We start from the raw sequence: 17487 nt of genomic DNA, 5'->3' as shown, positions 1-17487 counted from the left end.
ATACCGGTATGTATACAGTCTACCTGACTCGAACAGGCAACGAATGGGACCGCATCTACCAGAACACGATGTTGGAACACACCATCACCAACGTCGTCAGCGGCCGCAAGGTGCATAGATACAGAAGTACTACTTCCCTGATACCGGTATGTATCGCACAGTCTACCTGACTCGAACAGTCAACGAGTGGGACCGCATCTACCTGAACACAATGCAGGAGCACATCATCACCAACGTCGTCAGCGGCCGCAAGATGCGGATACAGAAGTACAACTTCTCTGACACCGGTATGTATCGCACAGTCTACCTGACTCGAACAGTCAACGAGTAAGACCGCATCTACCTGAACACAATGCAGGAACACATCATTACCAACGTCGTCAGCGGCTGCAAGATGCGGACACAGAAGTACAACTTCCCTGACACCGGTATGTATCGCACAGTCTACCTGACTCGAACAGTCAACGAGTGGGACCGCATCTACCTGAACACAATGCAGGAGCACATCACCAACGTCGTCAGCGGCCGCAAGATGCGGATACAGAAGTAAAACTTCCCTGACACCGGTATGTATCGCACAGTCTACCTGACTCGAACGAACTAGAATAACTGTAGAAGCATGACTAGCATTTTGAGTTTTTGTAAAAATATTGAAAGTTCCCTGAAAAGAAGTTTAGTCTCTACAAAAGACTCGGGTATTTTACTGGTCCAAAAGAACTCGTGACTCGATTTAAGTCTAAATCTGAAAAACTGAGCCAAAAATTGACTGTTCCATGAGTGTTGCATACATTTCGATTATTCGATTCGGGTCTCTATTGTTTCCCTTAAAGCTTTAACGCATTTTCGTTAGTCATAAATTGGTTTTTCTCAGAAACGCGTAACTTTTCAGGACTGCCATAAAACACACCTAACTTAACCTGTCTATAGGATAACCTTACGAAAATTCTGAAAAGTGAACGGTTTCAGAATTATGACTAACGATAATCTGACAATCATTACATTATGACTGCTAATAATTATGTCAAACAAAGGGATCCGGTATTTTTGCTATGGGACAGATTAGTTAGTTGTTCGGTGGTATCAATGATGCCCATAATTTCTTTATTTTCTAGTGATCTGGAACCCCTGGGCTGACTACGCCAAAGAGATTCCTGATTTCGGCGACGACGAGTTCCCGAACATGGTGTGCGTGGAGGCCGCTCGCGTCGCCGCCCCAATCGTTCTACTACCCGGAACTGCTTTCGAAGCTTCGCAAATACTACAGGTACACATAACTTAGAGCCACTTGCACTATTCACTAACCCGGGGTTAACCGGTGACGTGGGTTTCGTCATTACCAAACTAAAATGGAATTAGGCGGGACATGTTGCTAGGCAGTGATGGCAGGTGGACTAAAATGTTAACAGAATGGTGGCCGCTTTCGGATGAAAGAAGCGCCTGGCGTCCGTTGGCTCGTTGGGTGGACGACATCCGGAAAATTGCGGGTCACTTCTGGATGAGATTAGCTCAGGACCGGGACAAGTGGCGTACTAGAAGAGAGCAGTGGGCGATAAAGGGCTGATATGATGAACCGGTTAAACCTGGAGCTACCTTTTTGGTTACCAGTACGATTTGACACTGTGTTAACGGTTTAACCGGTTAACCCTGGGTTAGTGGGATGGTGCAAGTGGCGCTTAGCAAACTTCTGTTAAATTATGTTTTTTATAACACGACAGACAATTAATAACAAAGGCATTAAGTTATCGTCCTTGAACGATTTAGAGATTAAGGACTTCGACTTTTAAATGTTTTAATGCACGGGTCGTTGACTGAGCGCGCCAGAGAAATAACGATAAGGTTGACTATATTTAGGAATTCCTAACGTAAGTTATTCAGATAGAAAGTAAAAAGACACTCGTATGGCTGATGTTTTTGAGGATTTTGACTCTTGGAGACCCTATACATCTCTAAGGATAATTTGATGAAACTATAATTACAATTATAATCTTATAGTTCTGACACTTAGAGACATTTATTTACACCTCTAAATGTTATATATATATTTTTGTGTTTTTGTATCTGTATTTTTTTTAAATATATTTAAATATAGTTTTTTTTATATAATTCGACATTAAGAGACCATATACATCTCTAAGTAATTGTAATACGTTAGTTTGAATTGGTAGTTGCAGTTAGTTGTAATTTCTAATTGTTGATGTATTATTATTATTATTTTTGCTTCTATGTAAATTCTATGTTGACGTGTGAAAGTGCCCTTGTGGCCTATTTGCTGAATAAAAGTTAGAAGTTTACAGCATGTTTTTTAATTTGCAGGTGATGTAAGCAGATGGCGCTCCCGCCGCCCGCAGCCGTCCAGCGCCACGTCAATTACGGATCCCTGACAATACTGTTACACACACATTCCGCAGGTGTCATAGTTTGACGGTTACCTTTTAAACGCCACACTCTTTGTTTATCCTATAACAGGCTTCATATTCAAGAGGACCTATTACCAGGCGTGGCTCACGCCGCGAGTTCGTCGCGTCGCTACAAGTACATGCGGCCCACACCAATTTTGGTGTCTAGCCATAGTAGTTGCCGCGCACCGCTACAAGTAAATATAAAAGCGTTTAAATGGTTACCGTTAGACTTTTGTCTAAGATAATATTATGTTTGATTCCGTGTGTTGTTATTTGACTCATTAATACAAAATAAATGTATAATATCATTCCGTATGTACAGTCGACGTTAAAGATATGTTTACACTTTTCGCCTTATTACAAAGGAGTACGGTGCAAAAGTGTAAACATATCTTTGACGTCAACTGTACAATAAACAATACCTAACTAATGTATGTAGGGATAATGTATGACAGTTATCGCTATAGTAGCGGTGTCACTAATATAGCTATTTGCTATCAACTTTTTAATTAAAAATAACACAAAATAAAGTGCTCATAAATTCTTGTACTTGCAAGTAGATGTAGTTTTACATCAACGTAAAAATTTCATTTTTTAATTACACTGAATTGTCAATTCTATTAAAATTACACAGTCTTGACATACTTACGTTGACTTGAATTTGTCAACTGTTTTAAAAATGGCGGATAACATAAAATGTTTAATTGTTTAACTTAAGCACACTCATCTTGCCAAACATAATTCCTAATTGTTCTTGTTCTTTATACAATTGTTTCATTTCTGACGTCTTCCGTATTTCTTGTGATACTTGTTATTTCTTTAGCTTTAATGTTACTTGTCTGTACACTAGTTTCCGTTTTCAATCGTTCCAGGGATTTTAACTTTGTTAGAGTTAGACCAAGAAAAGTCTGCAGCGATTTTGATAGCCCACGCAGTGCAAGTGTTATTTATACGTCATAATTTTAGAGAAGTTTGACGTTTAAAATAACACTTGCACTGCGTGGGCTATCAAAATCGCTGCAGACTTTTCTTAGTCTAACTTTATATAGATTTGACACCAAAATGGCTAAATGGGCAAAAGTGCTCTTAAGTTTTAATCGTAAATATGTCAAACAAAATAGTTGCCTGATGCCGAGAGAAAAAAACAAAGTTATTGGTTTTTTGGAACAAAAATAAACTCATCGACTCTATTTGATGGTAGGTACAGCAACTCACATTAAGTGTATTCATCCTTACTTGTCCTATAATGTAAACAAACACTTCTCGAAGATATTATCACACTTTTCTCTGGGGTACACAAATAATCATCACTTAAAATGTTGTTGTATACTTAAAGAAGCTCACAAAGTATTGAAATCAACCAAATAACCACTGAAAAATATCATTTCTAATAAGATATTCATCAATAATTGCATTGACGAAAGGATCACCTCAACAACATCTGACATTACGATGTCTAGATTGTCTATGAATCGTGTTGTTGGAATGACACTTAGACATCACGTTTGTTTACATGATAAGACACGTGAGGATGTATATGATACCGTAAGATTGTGAACCCGTTAGTTTATAATCTAACGTAGGTTAGGTTAGATTGTAATCTCCCTAGCTCCCTACCGTCAGTTTATAATTTAACTAGCGAGATTATAATCTGACGAGTGTTTACAATTTTACGGTGACATATACACTTTAACTGACCACGTTTGCAAACTAAGTTTATTTACGTTTGTTGCTGCAATTAGTTTTAGCAAATTATTGCTGTTTTAACAACTATATAGTAACAGGATATAACCAACATTTTGGTTATGATTATGTTTGTAAGTTTCTGCCACAATGTTGTTTTTTAATTATTGATAGCTCAAAATACTCAGGCATTGTTGTGTTATTCAATTGTTATTTACGTAACTGTGGTTGTAATTTTACATTAAGTTTTTTCGATGGGGCAGAGTTTTTTTTACCTGTAGCTGTACCACGAGTTGACACTTGATTTTTACGTAAGCGACTGCGTAAACTCAATCGCAGTCCAGCCCTCTCGCTGATGTATTGGTGCGATAAAGAGAGAAGGCGATGGAGTGCACGCAGTCGCTAACGTAAATGTCAAATGGCAAATCGTGGTAGCCATGCTGATCGCTATTTTGAATGCAATATTTAAAGAATAATGTTTAGTTTCTTGCCCTGTAATAAGCTATACCTAATTTCCTAATTAAGCTTTTATACACTAATAATACTGAATTGCCTCTAAAGTATGTAAACATAATTGTAATTTCCAAGTAATGTACAAATTCCTAAAACATTCCGTGCATAATAATGTACATAAGCGAACGATTTGTACAAATTTAATGTGTTTTTATTTACATTGTTTTATTATGTATTTACCTTTTTTTTTAATTTGAAGAATTTTGGAGGCTTTTAAAGTATACGACGGTAAATGTAAGATTATGTACTTATAGATATAACGAGTTCCTTATGCGGTCATGCAATATGGAGGGCGTGTGCTCGAGATATAATAAATATGTATAAGAATTTCCACGAACGAACCATTGGGGTCCTAGCCAAGGTGACAATGACACCAATAAAAGCCAAACGAAAATTAATCTAAGTATCAGTATGACAGATGCTACGAAAAAACACGTGACTAATTTCATACATTATTAAGGTTTCGAGAAAATCAACGATTGTCATGTTGGCTAGGCCCCCTGTTGTCTTAGAATTATAATTTCCACTGTTCAAAATAATTCACAACTGTATGAACTAGGAAGCAAAAATTTATTAACACAACACCAAATTAAAATGAAAATACACAGAAATGAAAATGTCATAAATATTTTAGTTTCTGTGTATGGTTTTGACTTTTATGTTAGCGTTAAATTTAGTTCAATAGAAATGGCTAAAAATGTAATCAAATTTGTATTCCTTAATCTTGTATAATTTTCATTTTACATACTTGATTACTACGGTCAAGAACAATTTTAAGTATTTTTCAATCAAGAATAACGCTTGTACAATTTTTTCAAACATCTTTGGCCATTTCAATTAAATCTTACGAATTTAGGGCTGATTTAGACGATGCGATTTACATTGCGGACTGTGGATTACGTCCATTTCAACCGACCGATCAAAACCAGCAATGGTATGAAACTCGCATGCGAAGTTCTCGCATCGTCTAAATCGGGCTTAACGCTTTTCAACATGTATCGTGGTCCCTTTCCTAATACCCCCTTCCCCACTTATTGAGACCCCTCTTTATTCTAACATAACAAGTTAGATAGCGACGGACATACATTCCCGCGATAAATGACTTGCTAAGTAATAATTTGCTGAATAATATAAATTGTCCCAAACTCTGTTTAACTATAAGCGCTATCAACAAATACTTGTCATAAGGGGTCATCCATTAATTACGTCACACGAATTTCAAGGCTTTTTGACCCCTCCCCCCCTCCTTGTCACACTTGGTCACATTTGGCAAACCCCTCCCCCCCTGGTGTGACGTCACATTTTTTCAACGAAATCGGCAAATCGAATTAAGTATTATTAATTTTTTGTCAAAATATTAGTAAATTTATAACCCAAAACTGATTATGAAAAAAAAATTAAACTTATAAAAACGATTATATATCCTATATAAAATGATTATAATAAAATTTTGGTTACTGATGAAGTTAAAGTGACGTCACAAAGTTTGTGACTCCCCTCCCCCTTGTCACAACATGTCACATTTTCTTGACCCCCCCCCCCCCCCCCCAAACGTGTGATGTAATTAATGGATGACCCCTAAGATCTTATTTTATCTTCCTAAGGATCACAATTCTACTTGTAGTAATAGGTCATTTAATTCATGTACCTACAACATTAAGGTAACATATATGTAAACATGAACCCTGCAGGGTATACCAATTCCAGATGTAGTGCATAATCATTTTCCTTCGTATTCTGACGAACGTGTCTTGCTATTTCAGTCAGTCTCGGTACAAAGAGTACTAACGTTGATTGAAGTAGCATGACAAATACGAACCTTTCTGAGAAAATACGATGGAAAACACAGTTATTGAAATCTTATACTAAAATGAATTCTGTTTATATGTGAATAGAATTCATTTTTAGTTTAGGGCGGCCAGTTACTGGCGAATTACCCTACTAAAGTGTTTGTACGAGTATTACTTCAATGAAATTTAAACCTTTTTCATTTGGAATAGATTTGCATTTGTTTTGTTTCGTTTGACATTAAAACAAAGTAAAATCTACTTTACGTCCTTAGACTGTTGTTTCAAATTCCTCTGTCGATTTTTCTTGTATGGTGGCCCTTAGGAGCATGAATATAACGTTTAAGATTCAACAACTAAAGTTAACCTTAAGCGTATGTGCATAAGGTTGCTAATTGCACAATTTCAAGGATAACTCGTTTTTGTACTAAGTGTGTACGAGCTGTACATTTGTATGGAATATCGTTGTAATTTTGTCAGTGATGAAAACATCGAAGTTAGCAACGAAACTGTACTTCAATAGGTGCAATAAAGTGAAGTAATTAAATTATAGCTCGTTTTATTTACTTTTTTATTAATCCTTGTTAGTGTTCGGCCGAAACATGTGTAATTTTACCGAAACCGAAGGTTCGGCTTTGGCTCTAGTTTCGGCCAAAACCGAAACTTTTGTAGACTTGTTAATATCGTTGAAAAAATGTCATAAAACCGCTTTCATACACATATTGAGACTGCGTCGACCGTCCAGTGGCGCCCTCACCTCATTAGAGGAATTATGTTTTCTAATAATCCAATTAATTTCTGTATACATAAATCAGTATATCAATGACACATGACAATATGTCAATATGACAATATGACAACATGACAATAGCTTATTGACCGATCCTCAAAAAATTGCTGATGCTTTCAATAATTTTTTCATAGATATAACCCAAAATAGTAATCCAAATAAACATTATTTTTGTTCTTTGGATAGGGTTGAAAAATCAATTTTTATTGAGCCTACGGATCCTCATGAAATAGGCAAATTAATAAAAACCCTGAAGAATACGAGATCCGCTGGAATCGACAACATTAATGTTAAGGCGCTTAAAACTATAGCCAATGAAATAGCGGTGCCGTTAGCTCATGTTGTAAATCTGTCATTAGAACAAGGCCATTTTCCTAGCAAGCTCAAGTTAGCAATTATAAAGCCTTTATTCAAGAAAGGGAAAACGACAGATAAAAACAACTATAGACCGGTAGCGCTTTTGCCAGTTATATCAAAAGTTTTTGAAAAGGTCATGTACGGAAGGGTTTTAAAATACTTAAATAAAAATCGCATCCTCTGCTCAGAACAAAGTGGTTTCCGTAAAGGGAAATCAACTACACATGCTGCATTTAATTTAGTTTGCAATGTACTGGATTCATTAGAAGCAAACGACATGGTTGTAGGCTTATTCTTGGATTTAAGTAAAGCTTTCGATTTCGTAGATCATTCAATTATACTTAAAAATATAGAAAAATATGGCATAAGAGGGCCCGCATTGAGATGGCTTCATAGCTATTTATCAGACCGTCACCAAATAACTAGGGTTCAATATACATCTTCGACCGATAATTCTAAGTTAACTGTCGACTCTGCTTCACGTATGAACCACAGTGGGGTACCGCAGGGCAGCATATTAGGGCCACTCCTATTCTTGCTCTATATAAACGATTTTCCTACCTGTATTAAACACCGCTGCCTTTTGTTTGCAGATGATACAACGATAGTTATTAGAGGTAAAAACGACAATGACCTGAAAGAGAACATAAATGCTACTCTGATTGATGTAGGTGATTGGTTAAATCGGAATGGTCTATGTATGAATGCTTCAAAAACTAAACTAGTTCGATTTGCTACAAGAAATAGTAAAATGATGCCATTAAATATAAAAATGGGCACTGAGCAAATCGAAGAAGTAGCACATACAATTTTCCTAGGCATTGATGTAGACCAGTATTTAAATTGGAAACAACAAATCGACGTAGTTTCCACTAAAATTAATAAATTTATTTATGCCATAAAAAAACTGAAGCGAATGACTTCAGACAAAACTGCGCTACTCGTTTATCATAGCTATGTTGCTTCTGCACTTCGTTATGGAATAGTATTATGGGGTAATGGCACAAATGTAAAACAAGCTTTCATAGCACAAAAAAAATGTGTTAGGGCTATAGCGGGGGTCAAGTGGTCAGAGTCATGTAGGCCGTTGTTTAAACAGTATGGAATCCTGACAGTTCCGAGCTTATACATCTTAGAGATATGTAAATTCGTTAAATGCAATTTAGAATTATTTGATCAGAAATGTAACATTGGAAAGCGCACAGTCACACATAAAGCTTTAGTAGTCCCAAAATGTAAATTAGAAGTGAGTAAGAAAAATTGCTACTACATGGCTGTTCGTATTTATAATGCACTTCCTATGTCATGGACAGAGTTGCCAAACAACAAATTTTTCTCCAAGTTAAGATCCTTTCTCCTAACTGAATGTTTTTACAATATCAATGATTTTTTTCTCAAGATAGAACAATTCTAACGCTTGACATGTGAATGATACCTATCTTATGAATATTGACCTTAATAACAATGTAAATTATAATAATATTTAATTGACATAGTAATTAATAATATAGCTAGTAGGTAATAAACAATAATGTTGCTTTATAATATTATGATTGTAGGGTTGAATAGTTTTTTTTTTTTATATTATATGTATTTTGTACCTTAGACATTTTTTAGTTTAATCTTAAGGTTAATTGAACTGTACTATATGTATTTTAGGAATAAGGACATTGTATACCGTAAACCGGTTGATTGTGACACTCTCTAATCAAATAATATTGTAACATCTGTATACTGACATTGCACAATCTGACAATAAATGATTACTTACTTACTTACTAATGAGGAAAAAACACGAAAACTAAAGATTATAATGGCGCTGCAATCATTTCGATTCTGTTTTCAGTGTGTTCAAGTTTCATAATGAAAAGAGCGTCGGTTTTGAAGTGCCACTCAATCAGGAGTAGTATTTTCCGGGTCCAGTATGTATTTAAAAAAAAATCGTATTTTTTGAGAGTTCAGGAACTGTAGGCGGCAGCACAGGACCACTGTTAATTGGCAAGAAGTTTTTTATTTAGGCCACAATTAAGGCGTCCAACGCGCGGCGCCTAAACAAGTAAACTAACATTTTTTTACCAATTTGCCGGTCAATAATAAGCCCAAGTAACATCAACTAATTTTATTAACTATTTCCAATAAATAACTACGCTAAAACCTCCTTCGACTTCCCAACATTCCAAGCCCCAACATCAATAAGCACATCTTTCTTCGACTCAAAATACTCCTTATACCACATGATATGGTCCCTCTTTTCTTGTGCCGTGTAGAATGGGTTCTTCGAGAGGCCGACACAGACGAGTTCCATGAAGTGTCGAATGGGCCCCTTGGGGGGACACCAGCCTTCGAGGTGCGCGTCGAGGAATATGTGCTCGGAGAAGTGGACGTCTGCTTCCTCTTCTAGGCCTGTAAAATAATATAATCACTACACATTATAAAACAAAGTCCCCCGCCGCGTCTGTCCGTTTGTGTGTATGTATGTTCGCGAATAACTCAAAACTACTGAACGGATTTTCATACGGTTTTCACCTATCAATAGAGTGATTCTTGAGGAAGGTTTAGGTGTATATTAGTTTGTTAAGGTTTTGTGTAACCAGTGCGAAGCCGGGGCGGGTCGCAAGTTAATAAAAACCCAGACATTATAATTTATAATGGTTCCAATTCCAACTGGATAATTGTTTTCTATCGTATTTTATCGGAAACGTTAGTATTTGTCGTGCTACTTCAGTCAACCTCAGTACTTTTTGTACTGAGACTGACTGAAATAGCAAAACACGTTTTTACGTTTCCGTTAAAATACGTTGGAAAATAATTATGCACTATATCTACTTAAGATCGGTTTTCCTAGGATAGCGGTGCCGCCATATAGCGGCCGTCTCCATACTAAATAATACGGCTAAATATGGATGTCGTAGTATTTGTATCTGCTATCCTAGGAAACTAGAGCATTAGTCTATGATTTCCACTTTATTATGACAGAGGTAAATTACTTATTCTTGACATGACTATTAAATAAATTAATATTACGAGTATATACTTACACTACAATTTCAATGTTAATTTTAATTATTAATAATATTTCCTAGACATTCATTACTATAAAATTTTAAATTACAATCTCTTAACCATTGTTAAAAGACCTAATTTTATAATTATTATATAAATACTGTCGAATGCATAATTTAGTTCTAAGACTATTGCTGTGCCCTACCAGGGTCCATGTGAAACTCACTATTACTATGTAACACCAATGTAACAACCATGGATGCAATAAATAAATTATTAATTAAAAATTAACAACCTAATTTTGATGGATCAATATTTATTATTGACTTCAGCTTCGAGTTCTTAAGTCGATAAACAAGGTGGGTCTTTTTAGGGTTCCGTACCCGAAGGGTAAAGACGGGATGGGACCCTATTACTAAGACTCCTCTGTCCGTCCGTCTGTCTGTCAACAGGCTGTACCTCATAAACCGTGAAAGCTAGCAGTTGAAATTTTCACAGATTTATTTCTGTTGCCGCTATAACAGGAAATACTAAAAACAGAATAAAATAAATATTTAAGTGGGGCTCCCATACAAACGTGATTTTTTTGCCGTTTTTTGCGTAATGGTACGGAACCCTTCGTGCGCGAGTCCGACTGGCACTTGGCCAGTTTTATTACCATTGTAGTGCCATCAGGGCTTACATTGCGTTCGAATGTGTTGTTTTGACATTAACACATTCAGGGCCAAGAACCCGACTGTCGGGTACACTGTTCGTAGCGACTTTATATATCCATACGGCAAAGACATGGCTACGCGCTACGAGCGTAACCCGTAGCACTTAGTGGCAATGAATGTGTTAAAGATATTGAATTGAATTGAACTTACCTTGTTCATTATTGATAGGGAACTTCCAAACTTTCCCCTGCTCTGTCCACAAGACCATCTTCTGGAAGTAATTGGCCGGTTGCTGCGACGTGGCCAGCGAGACTTCGCGCTGTTTAAGGCTCTCCCACACTTGCAGTTTGGTGCCGTAGTTCTGTTCTGCAGTTTTGAAGATGTTTAGGGGTTCACCGCTGAATATGTTGATGGTGGTTGGCTGGGGTAAGCTGAAAGTTAATTAATGCTTTCTTATACCTCGTTTTTAGGGTTCCGTACCCAAAGGGTAAAAACGGGACCCTATTACTAAGACTCCGCTGTCCGTCCATCCGTCTGTCACCAGGCTGTATCTCATGAACCGTGATAGGCAAGGCAGTTGAAATTTTCACAGATGATGTATTTCTGTTGCTGCTATAACAACAAATACTAAAAAGTACGGAACCCTTGATGGACGAGTCTGACTCGCACTTGTTCGGTTTGTTTTAACATTACAAAAAGGCTAAACAATCTTGACGTGTCATTTTATTGAAAAACAGTTGAGAAATAAGTTACAGCAAATATGTAACAATTATAAAGCAAGGATATACACGGTGGCCAAAAAATAAGTGCATTCCCATCCATAATCCCAAAACCTCCCTGGCAACGTGAATGCACTTATTTTTTTGGCCACCCTGTATATTATACTAGATGACCCGGCGAACTTCGTTTCACATATCGTTTTTTGGCACTTTCTTATTTTTTTCTTTCATAAGAACCATCTCCTGACAATAACAAACACAACACTAAGGCCCACTTGCACCGTTCCACTAACCCGGGGTTAACCAGTTAAACCTGGAGTTACCATGGTTACCAGTACAATTTGACACTGAGTAAACGGTTTAACCGCATAACCCCGGGTTAGTGGGATGGTGCAAGTGGGCCTAATAGAATCAGCGAAATTGGTCCCGCCGATTACGCGCGATTACGCGTGATGCCGGACCAAGAGAAATAGGGATTCATTCTTATAAATAGATATAATATCTAGACCTATTGAAGAGAAAACTTTTGTTTTTTTAGAAAATCTGTTTTAAGTTGAAAAACAGGGATTTCCGTTTACCACTGCGTATTGCACTTGATGCAGGACCCTTCTGTGATGGAAAACCACATATTATACGAACCTCTTCCTTTCCCTAGTTGGTGGCCTAACTGTGTTGACATCCTGCTTGGGTTTGCTTTGCTGTGTGGTCGGCCTTTGCCCTTCTTTAGCCCTGACAAGCCGCTTCACTTGCTCTCCTCGCGTCTCTCTCTGGACGGAGGCTCTCTCATCACCGCCTTTTGAGTGGTCTACCTTCATGCCAATCAATAAGTCACTGTAATGTAATATTTATAATGTTCAAAATTTTGGTTGGACTTTACAATAATAGTTTAAAAATTTTTCACAAAATAATTTGGTGTTATTTTATTTAACAAACATGGTTTAGTTAGATTAGAAGAGATTAGAAAAAACACTGAATTTTTTTGAACCAAAGGGCCATTGACATAGCTATCTAGGGACTGGCTTTACGGACAATAATAATCAGGCATGACAGGGGCCAGTACAGCGGTGTTACACCGCTACAACGCGATTGGTTGATGAGTTCGCATCATGCGCGCGATTGGTTGATGAGTTCGCATCACGCACGCTATTTGTTGCAACTAGTTGCGTTAGACTGCACGATTGGCTGGAATTCATGAGTCACACCACTAAACTAGTACCATTTTTAGTGCCCGTAAGGCCAGTCCATAGATATATATGTTAATGCAAAGGGCCCAAACACAGTGGCGGATTTGCAGTCTTGGCCGCCCTAGACCCCAGGTACAGTAGTAACTACTAGCTGACCCTTTCTCAGCACCCATCATATAGACTGCTGCCCCTAATGTCTTGCCACCGTAGCCACCCAGCAGGCCTGGGCCTTATGGCAAATCCGCCACTGACCAAACACAAAGGTATGCAATATGTTTATTCTAGAATATAATAGCTGTCTGAAGACTTTAATAGGAACAGGACTGTCTTATTATTCTATTCATATACTTTTGAATGTGTTTATTTTAAGTATGCTTCTAATTAAAGTCTGCATACAGGATATTACCTAAGACTGGTGGATGATTGATTAATTTTTCCCAAAATTTTTGACAGTAATTCTGCTTCAGTTTGCTTCACGTCTCCACCGATGGCTTGTGCAACATCGCCCGCTGCCTTAGTAATGCTCTCCTCTGAATACAAACAAAATAATAAGACAATTTAAGACAGAAATTAAAGACTATTTAGAATTTATGTTTATATTCTAGACACCAACCTATTTTCTCCACTTTAACCTCGATTTCATCATTTTTCCGCTGTCGCCTCACGTCTGGGGCCGAAGCAAAGTTAGCTCTGTACTCAGCTTCCTTTGATAAAGGCTCAGACATCATACTTTTCAACAGGGCTTGGATTTTGTCTGTGCTGGAATCGGCTTGTTTCTCTTTTTTTGCTGCAGGACTTGGTTGTTGCTCAGGTTTTTTCTCATCGCCGTCGGAGGGTTTGTCGGATAAACATCGCACAATAACTCTAAAATCCCGTTTGAATCGAAGTCTGAAATGTGTGAAATAAATTAAAAATAGCATTGATATTTACATGGAACTTAAGTAAAAGGTTTTATTAAAAAATTACAAATACCTTGTTAACATTTTAAATCTTTTATCAATACGTTTGACAAGAGTTTACGAGAAATTATTGAATATTATTTACTGTTTCAGTTCAATCTCGAAATTTATTTGAAGGTTAGAATTTTAACGTTCCGTTTGACGGTGTTTTGACAACGCTACAATAAAACTATTAAGGCCCCAGTACACAATGGGCCATTGCCGGCCACTCCAAGGGACGCAGCCATGCGGTAGAATGAGATGGCAATATCACTTATTCCCTCTAACGCATAAATGCGTCCATTGGAATGGCCAGCGATGGCCCATTGTGTACTGGGGCCTTTACACTCGTGATCGATAATTGTATTTCAGATTATTGCCTATGGACGATGGTTGCCAACGACTGGGTTGCAACGAACTATCGGGTGCTATCGGGCAAATGTACCTAATATACTTACTATAGTTGGTCAAACCAATTTGTCAGTCTAAAAGAACCAGGAAAACTATACTCATCCTTTTCTTTTGGGTGCTAGTACTATTGTAAGACAAAGACAGTATGATTCTCTCTGTCTATGATTGAAATGAGACAGACCTTTGACAAACTTTATAGTGGTAACACACTATCGCACCGCACCAAGGTCATTGTGCGACGCACCGATAAGTAAGAGCGAGAAAGAGATATCGCTTTCTCGCTCTTACTTATGGGTGCGTCGCACAATGACCTTGGTGCGGTGCGATAGCGTGTTACGGCCTTTATAGTGGTAACCACTTTTAGTCGTCGAAACTCGTCGAAAACTTTTGCAGGTAAGGACAGGGCTACGAGTGAAAGAGATAAAAAGATATACGGACCGCCGGATCAAGGTCGCGGTCCGGTACCTCCGTCTATTAGTGCTTTATGGAAACCTCATTCGGGGGGAATCCCACTGCTGTGTCAACACAGCAATTCAAAGTCAGTCATTGGCTATTTTGTTATGCCCTCAACTTCTCATAATTTTCTTTAAACACGTAATAATTAGCATCTTAGTTCAGTACATAATTAACTAATCGATTTTTAATTCTACAGCAGTGAGTTTCTGAACATTTAAACCGTTCCATTCACCATAATGTTCAAAAGTAGCCGACTGGGTGTATTGTAAGTATAAAATTTACCTAAATAGAACTTTTTTTATACCCTATTGGTTTATTACTATTTTAAGTAATAGGTAGGTAGTACTTGTACAATACTTGTCTTCCTAAGTTCCTGAATATTTTTTTCAGTTATGAATTTGACTTATTACTAGAACTTTCTCTTATTCCAAGTTCATAATTCGCTTTATTGATAGCTGAAATTGCATAAAAATCTGTTCAGAAGATTTTGAGTTTATCGCGAACATACAGACAGACGCGGCAGGGAACTGTGTTTTATAAGGTGTATTGTGTATTGATATTGTCGTCTAGTACCCACAACCATAGGTATATAAATAATTAAGCTTACTTATCCCACTACACAAGCCTTCGGCTCTTATTTACTTTGAGACTAGGTCAATCTGTGTTTATTTTATAATATTTTTATTTATTTACATAGTACCTATATAACTTTACAATTTCATTGGATGCATATTACACCGAAAATTTCTAGATTCCTAAGGCTTTTTATGTTATTCAAGAGCTTTTTTTTTATTTTTCAGCTCTGTGAAGACATTGAAACGCGGTCCATATTTAAAAGTAATGGTTTCAGTCGTAACACAAGGAACTGATTTTAAAAGAGAGACCAATCCTATTAAGGTTGATGATATTGCTGTCGTGGTAGTAAAAGTATGTTCAATTCCAGATGATCCAAGGGCTCTACCTGTTTACTTAAGAATTAAACTGGATGAGAATACACAAATTCCGACAGTTCCACTCACAGTAACTTGTGAAGATTTTAATGAAAACTTGTTCTGTAGTGTTAAATGGGTAGAAGCTGAAATTAAAAAGATAGGTGTGAATCCAATTTCGATTGCGAAGTGGATGGTTGTGAAGCCAGCATATATTATTTTAATTTTGAAATAAATATTGCTGTGGCGACTTTTCTGCAAACGACTTCTAACACGTTGCAATATCTGTATGAAGATGATGAGCTTACAGATTTACAATTAAAGACATGCGATGGTACAGTACCGGTGCACAAGAGTGTCCTGGCTGTTCACAGTGGCAAGTTCCGAAAAATGCTGAAAGAATGGAAGGAAACAAATGAAGGCTGCATTAACTTCGACGGGGTAACAGTGCAGACCCTTCAGCACCTGAGGGTTACATGTACTCTGGCAATCTGCCTGACAAGGAGTTGGAACCGCTACTGATGATTGCCGACCGTTACTCAATGGAGGAGCTGAAAGCCGATTGCATCACTCAGCTGATCAAATCAGTCAAGAAAGAGAACTTTGACACTGTTGTTGCCTTTGCGATGCAAAATAACATCCCAGAATTGGTGAAAGCCCTGGTATTTGACATTCCAAATGACATGATAAATGATATGCATCAGTTATATGTCAAGGAGTAGCATGGATATGATGACTAAAATATCCTAAGAATCATATAATCATGTTAATTCTTTAATCCCTCATTCAAATATTAATCCGTTAATCTAGAATTTGTAATCTAATACCTAAATGTACCTTCTAAGTTTAGAACTTGTAAGAATATCCTCAGGAGAAGAGAAGAAAGAGGACAATTAAAAAAGGGTAATACATAGGAAATATTTGTACCTACGTTTACTTGTGTATTTTTTTGCCAGTCCTGCTTTGCTAAAAAACTACATATTGATAACGATCATTAATTATAGTAATTATTTTAATAACACTAACAAACGGATAACTGTTATTTTCCAAATATTATTTGTAACATTACTTATGTAAAATGTAACCTATAGGTATTGACCATTGTTGTCGTCCTGAATAAATAAATAAAAAAACTAGTTTTTATTTGTATAGTAGTAATATTTGAATACCTACGTATGATGTAGGGGAGACCGGGGACAATAGAAACAATTTTCCTTTAACCGCCTGTAACCGTTATATTTTTATGAGTAGAAAGATGTACGCCCAAAATATTTCAAGGTTAGTTATCTGGTTCCTAAATGAAATGTATTTGGATGGTCTATAATCCATAGTTTTTTTGACAATAATTTAATAAAGAGAATGGGGCAGCATGGTTCAATTGACCTCACATGACTGTCAATTGTCAAACACTATGTAAGGTCAATTGAAACACTCGAATATCTTCGGCACAATGAAAGTACTTATATCTATTTTAATCTTTTTCATCACTACCTCTGCATACAATGAGCTCATCAAAAGTTCGCAAGCATAAAATAAATATTTTTCAATTTATGAGCATCTGAACATCTCGATAAAAACACGCGGGAAAAAAAAGTATACGAAGTTCAGTTTTCTTTGTTGCTGCTACCTTATACACTTATCTTAACCAAAGTAGTTTTAATG

General features: G+C 36.9%; 2 protein-coding genes across 2 annotated transcripts in view; one reads left to right on the top strand and one right to left on the bottom strand.

The window, feature by feature from the left end:
• LOC134789715 (uncharacterized) overlaps positions 1 to 2455 on the top strand; it is a 72084-nt gene extending 69629 nt beyond the window's left edge. The window contains exons 7-8 of the mRNA XM_063760341.1: positions 1113 to 1264; positions 2314 to 2455. Coding sequence (XP_063616411.1) covers positions 1113 to 1264; positions 2314 to 2322 — 161 coding nt within the window. The 3' untranslated portion in view covers positions 2323 to 2455. The remainder of the gene's footprint in view (positions 1 to 1112; positions 1265 to 2313) is intronic.
• Positions 1 to 14203, bottom strand: part of LOC134789705 (small ribosomal subunit protein mS31) — a 169157-nt gene extending 154954 nt beyond the window's left edge. Inside the window, exons 1-6 of the mRNA XM_063760329.1 lie at positions 14064 to 14203; positions 13705 to 13979; positions 13498 to 13621; positions 12547 to 12738; positions 11399 to 11619; positions 9644 to 9932 (exon numbers count right to left, since the gene is read on the bottom strand). Coding sequence (XP_063616399.1) covers positions 9673 to 9932; positions 11399 to 11619; positions 12547 to 12738; positions 13498 to 13621; positions 13705 to 13979; positions 14064 to 14074 — 1083 coding nt within the window. The 5' untranslated portion in view covers positions 14075 to 14203 and the 3' untranslated portion in view covers positions 9644 to 9672. The remainder of the gene's footprint in view (positions 1 to 9643; positions 9933 to 11398; positions 11620 to 12546; positions 12739 to 13497; positions 13622 to 13704; positions 13980 to 14063) is intronic.
• Positions 14204 to 17487: the final 3284 nt, after the last annotated feature.

Source organism: Cydia splendana, chromosome 4, assembly GCF_910591565.1.
Source record: "Cydia splendana chromosome 4, ilCydSple1.2, whole genome shotgun sequence".
In the NCBI taxonomy this organism is placed as follows: Eukaryota; Metazoa; Arthropoda; class Insecta; order Lepidoptera; family Tortricidae; genus Cydia; species Cydia splendana.
Note: the sequence above shows the minus strand (reverse complement) of the source record. Positions and strands in the feature narration are given on the sequence as shown.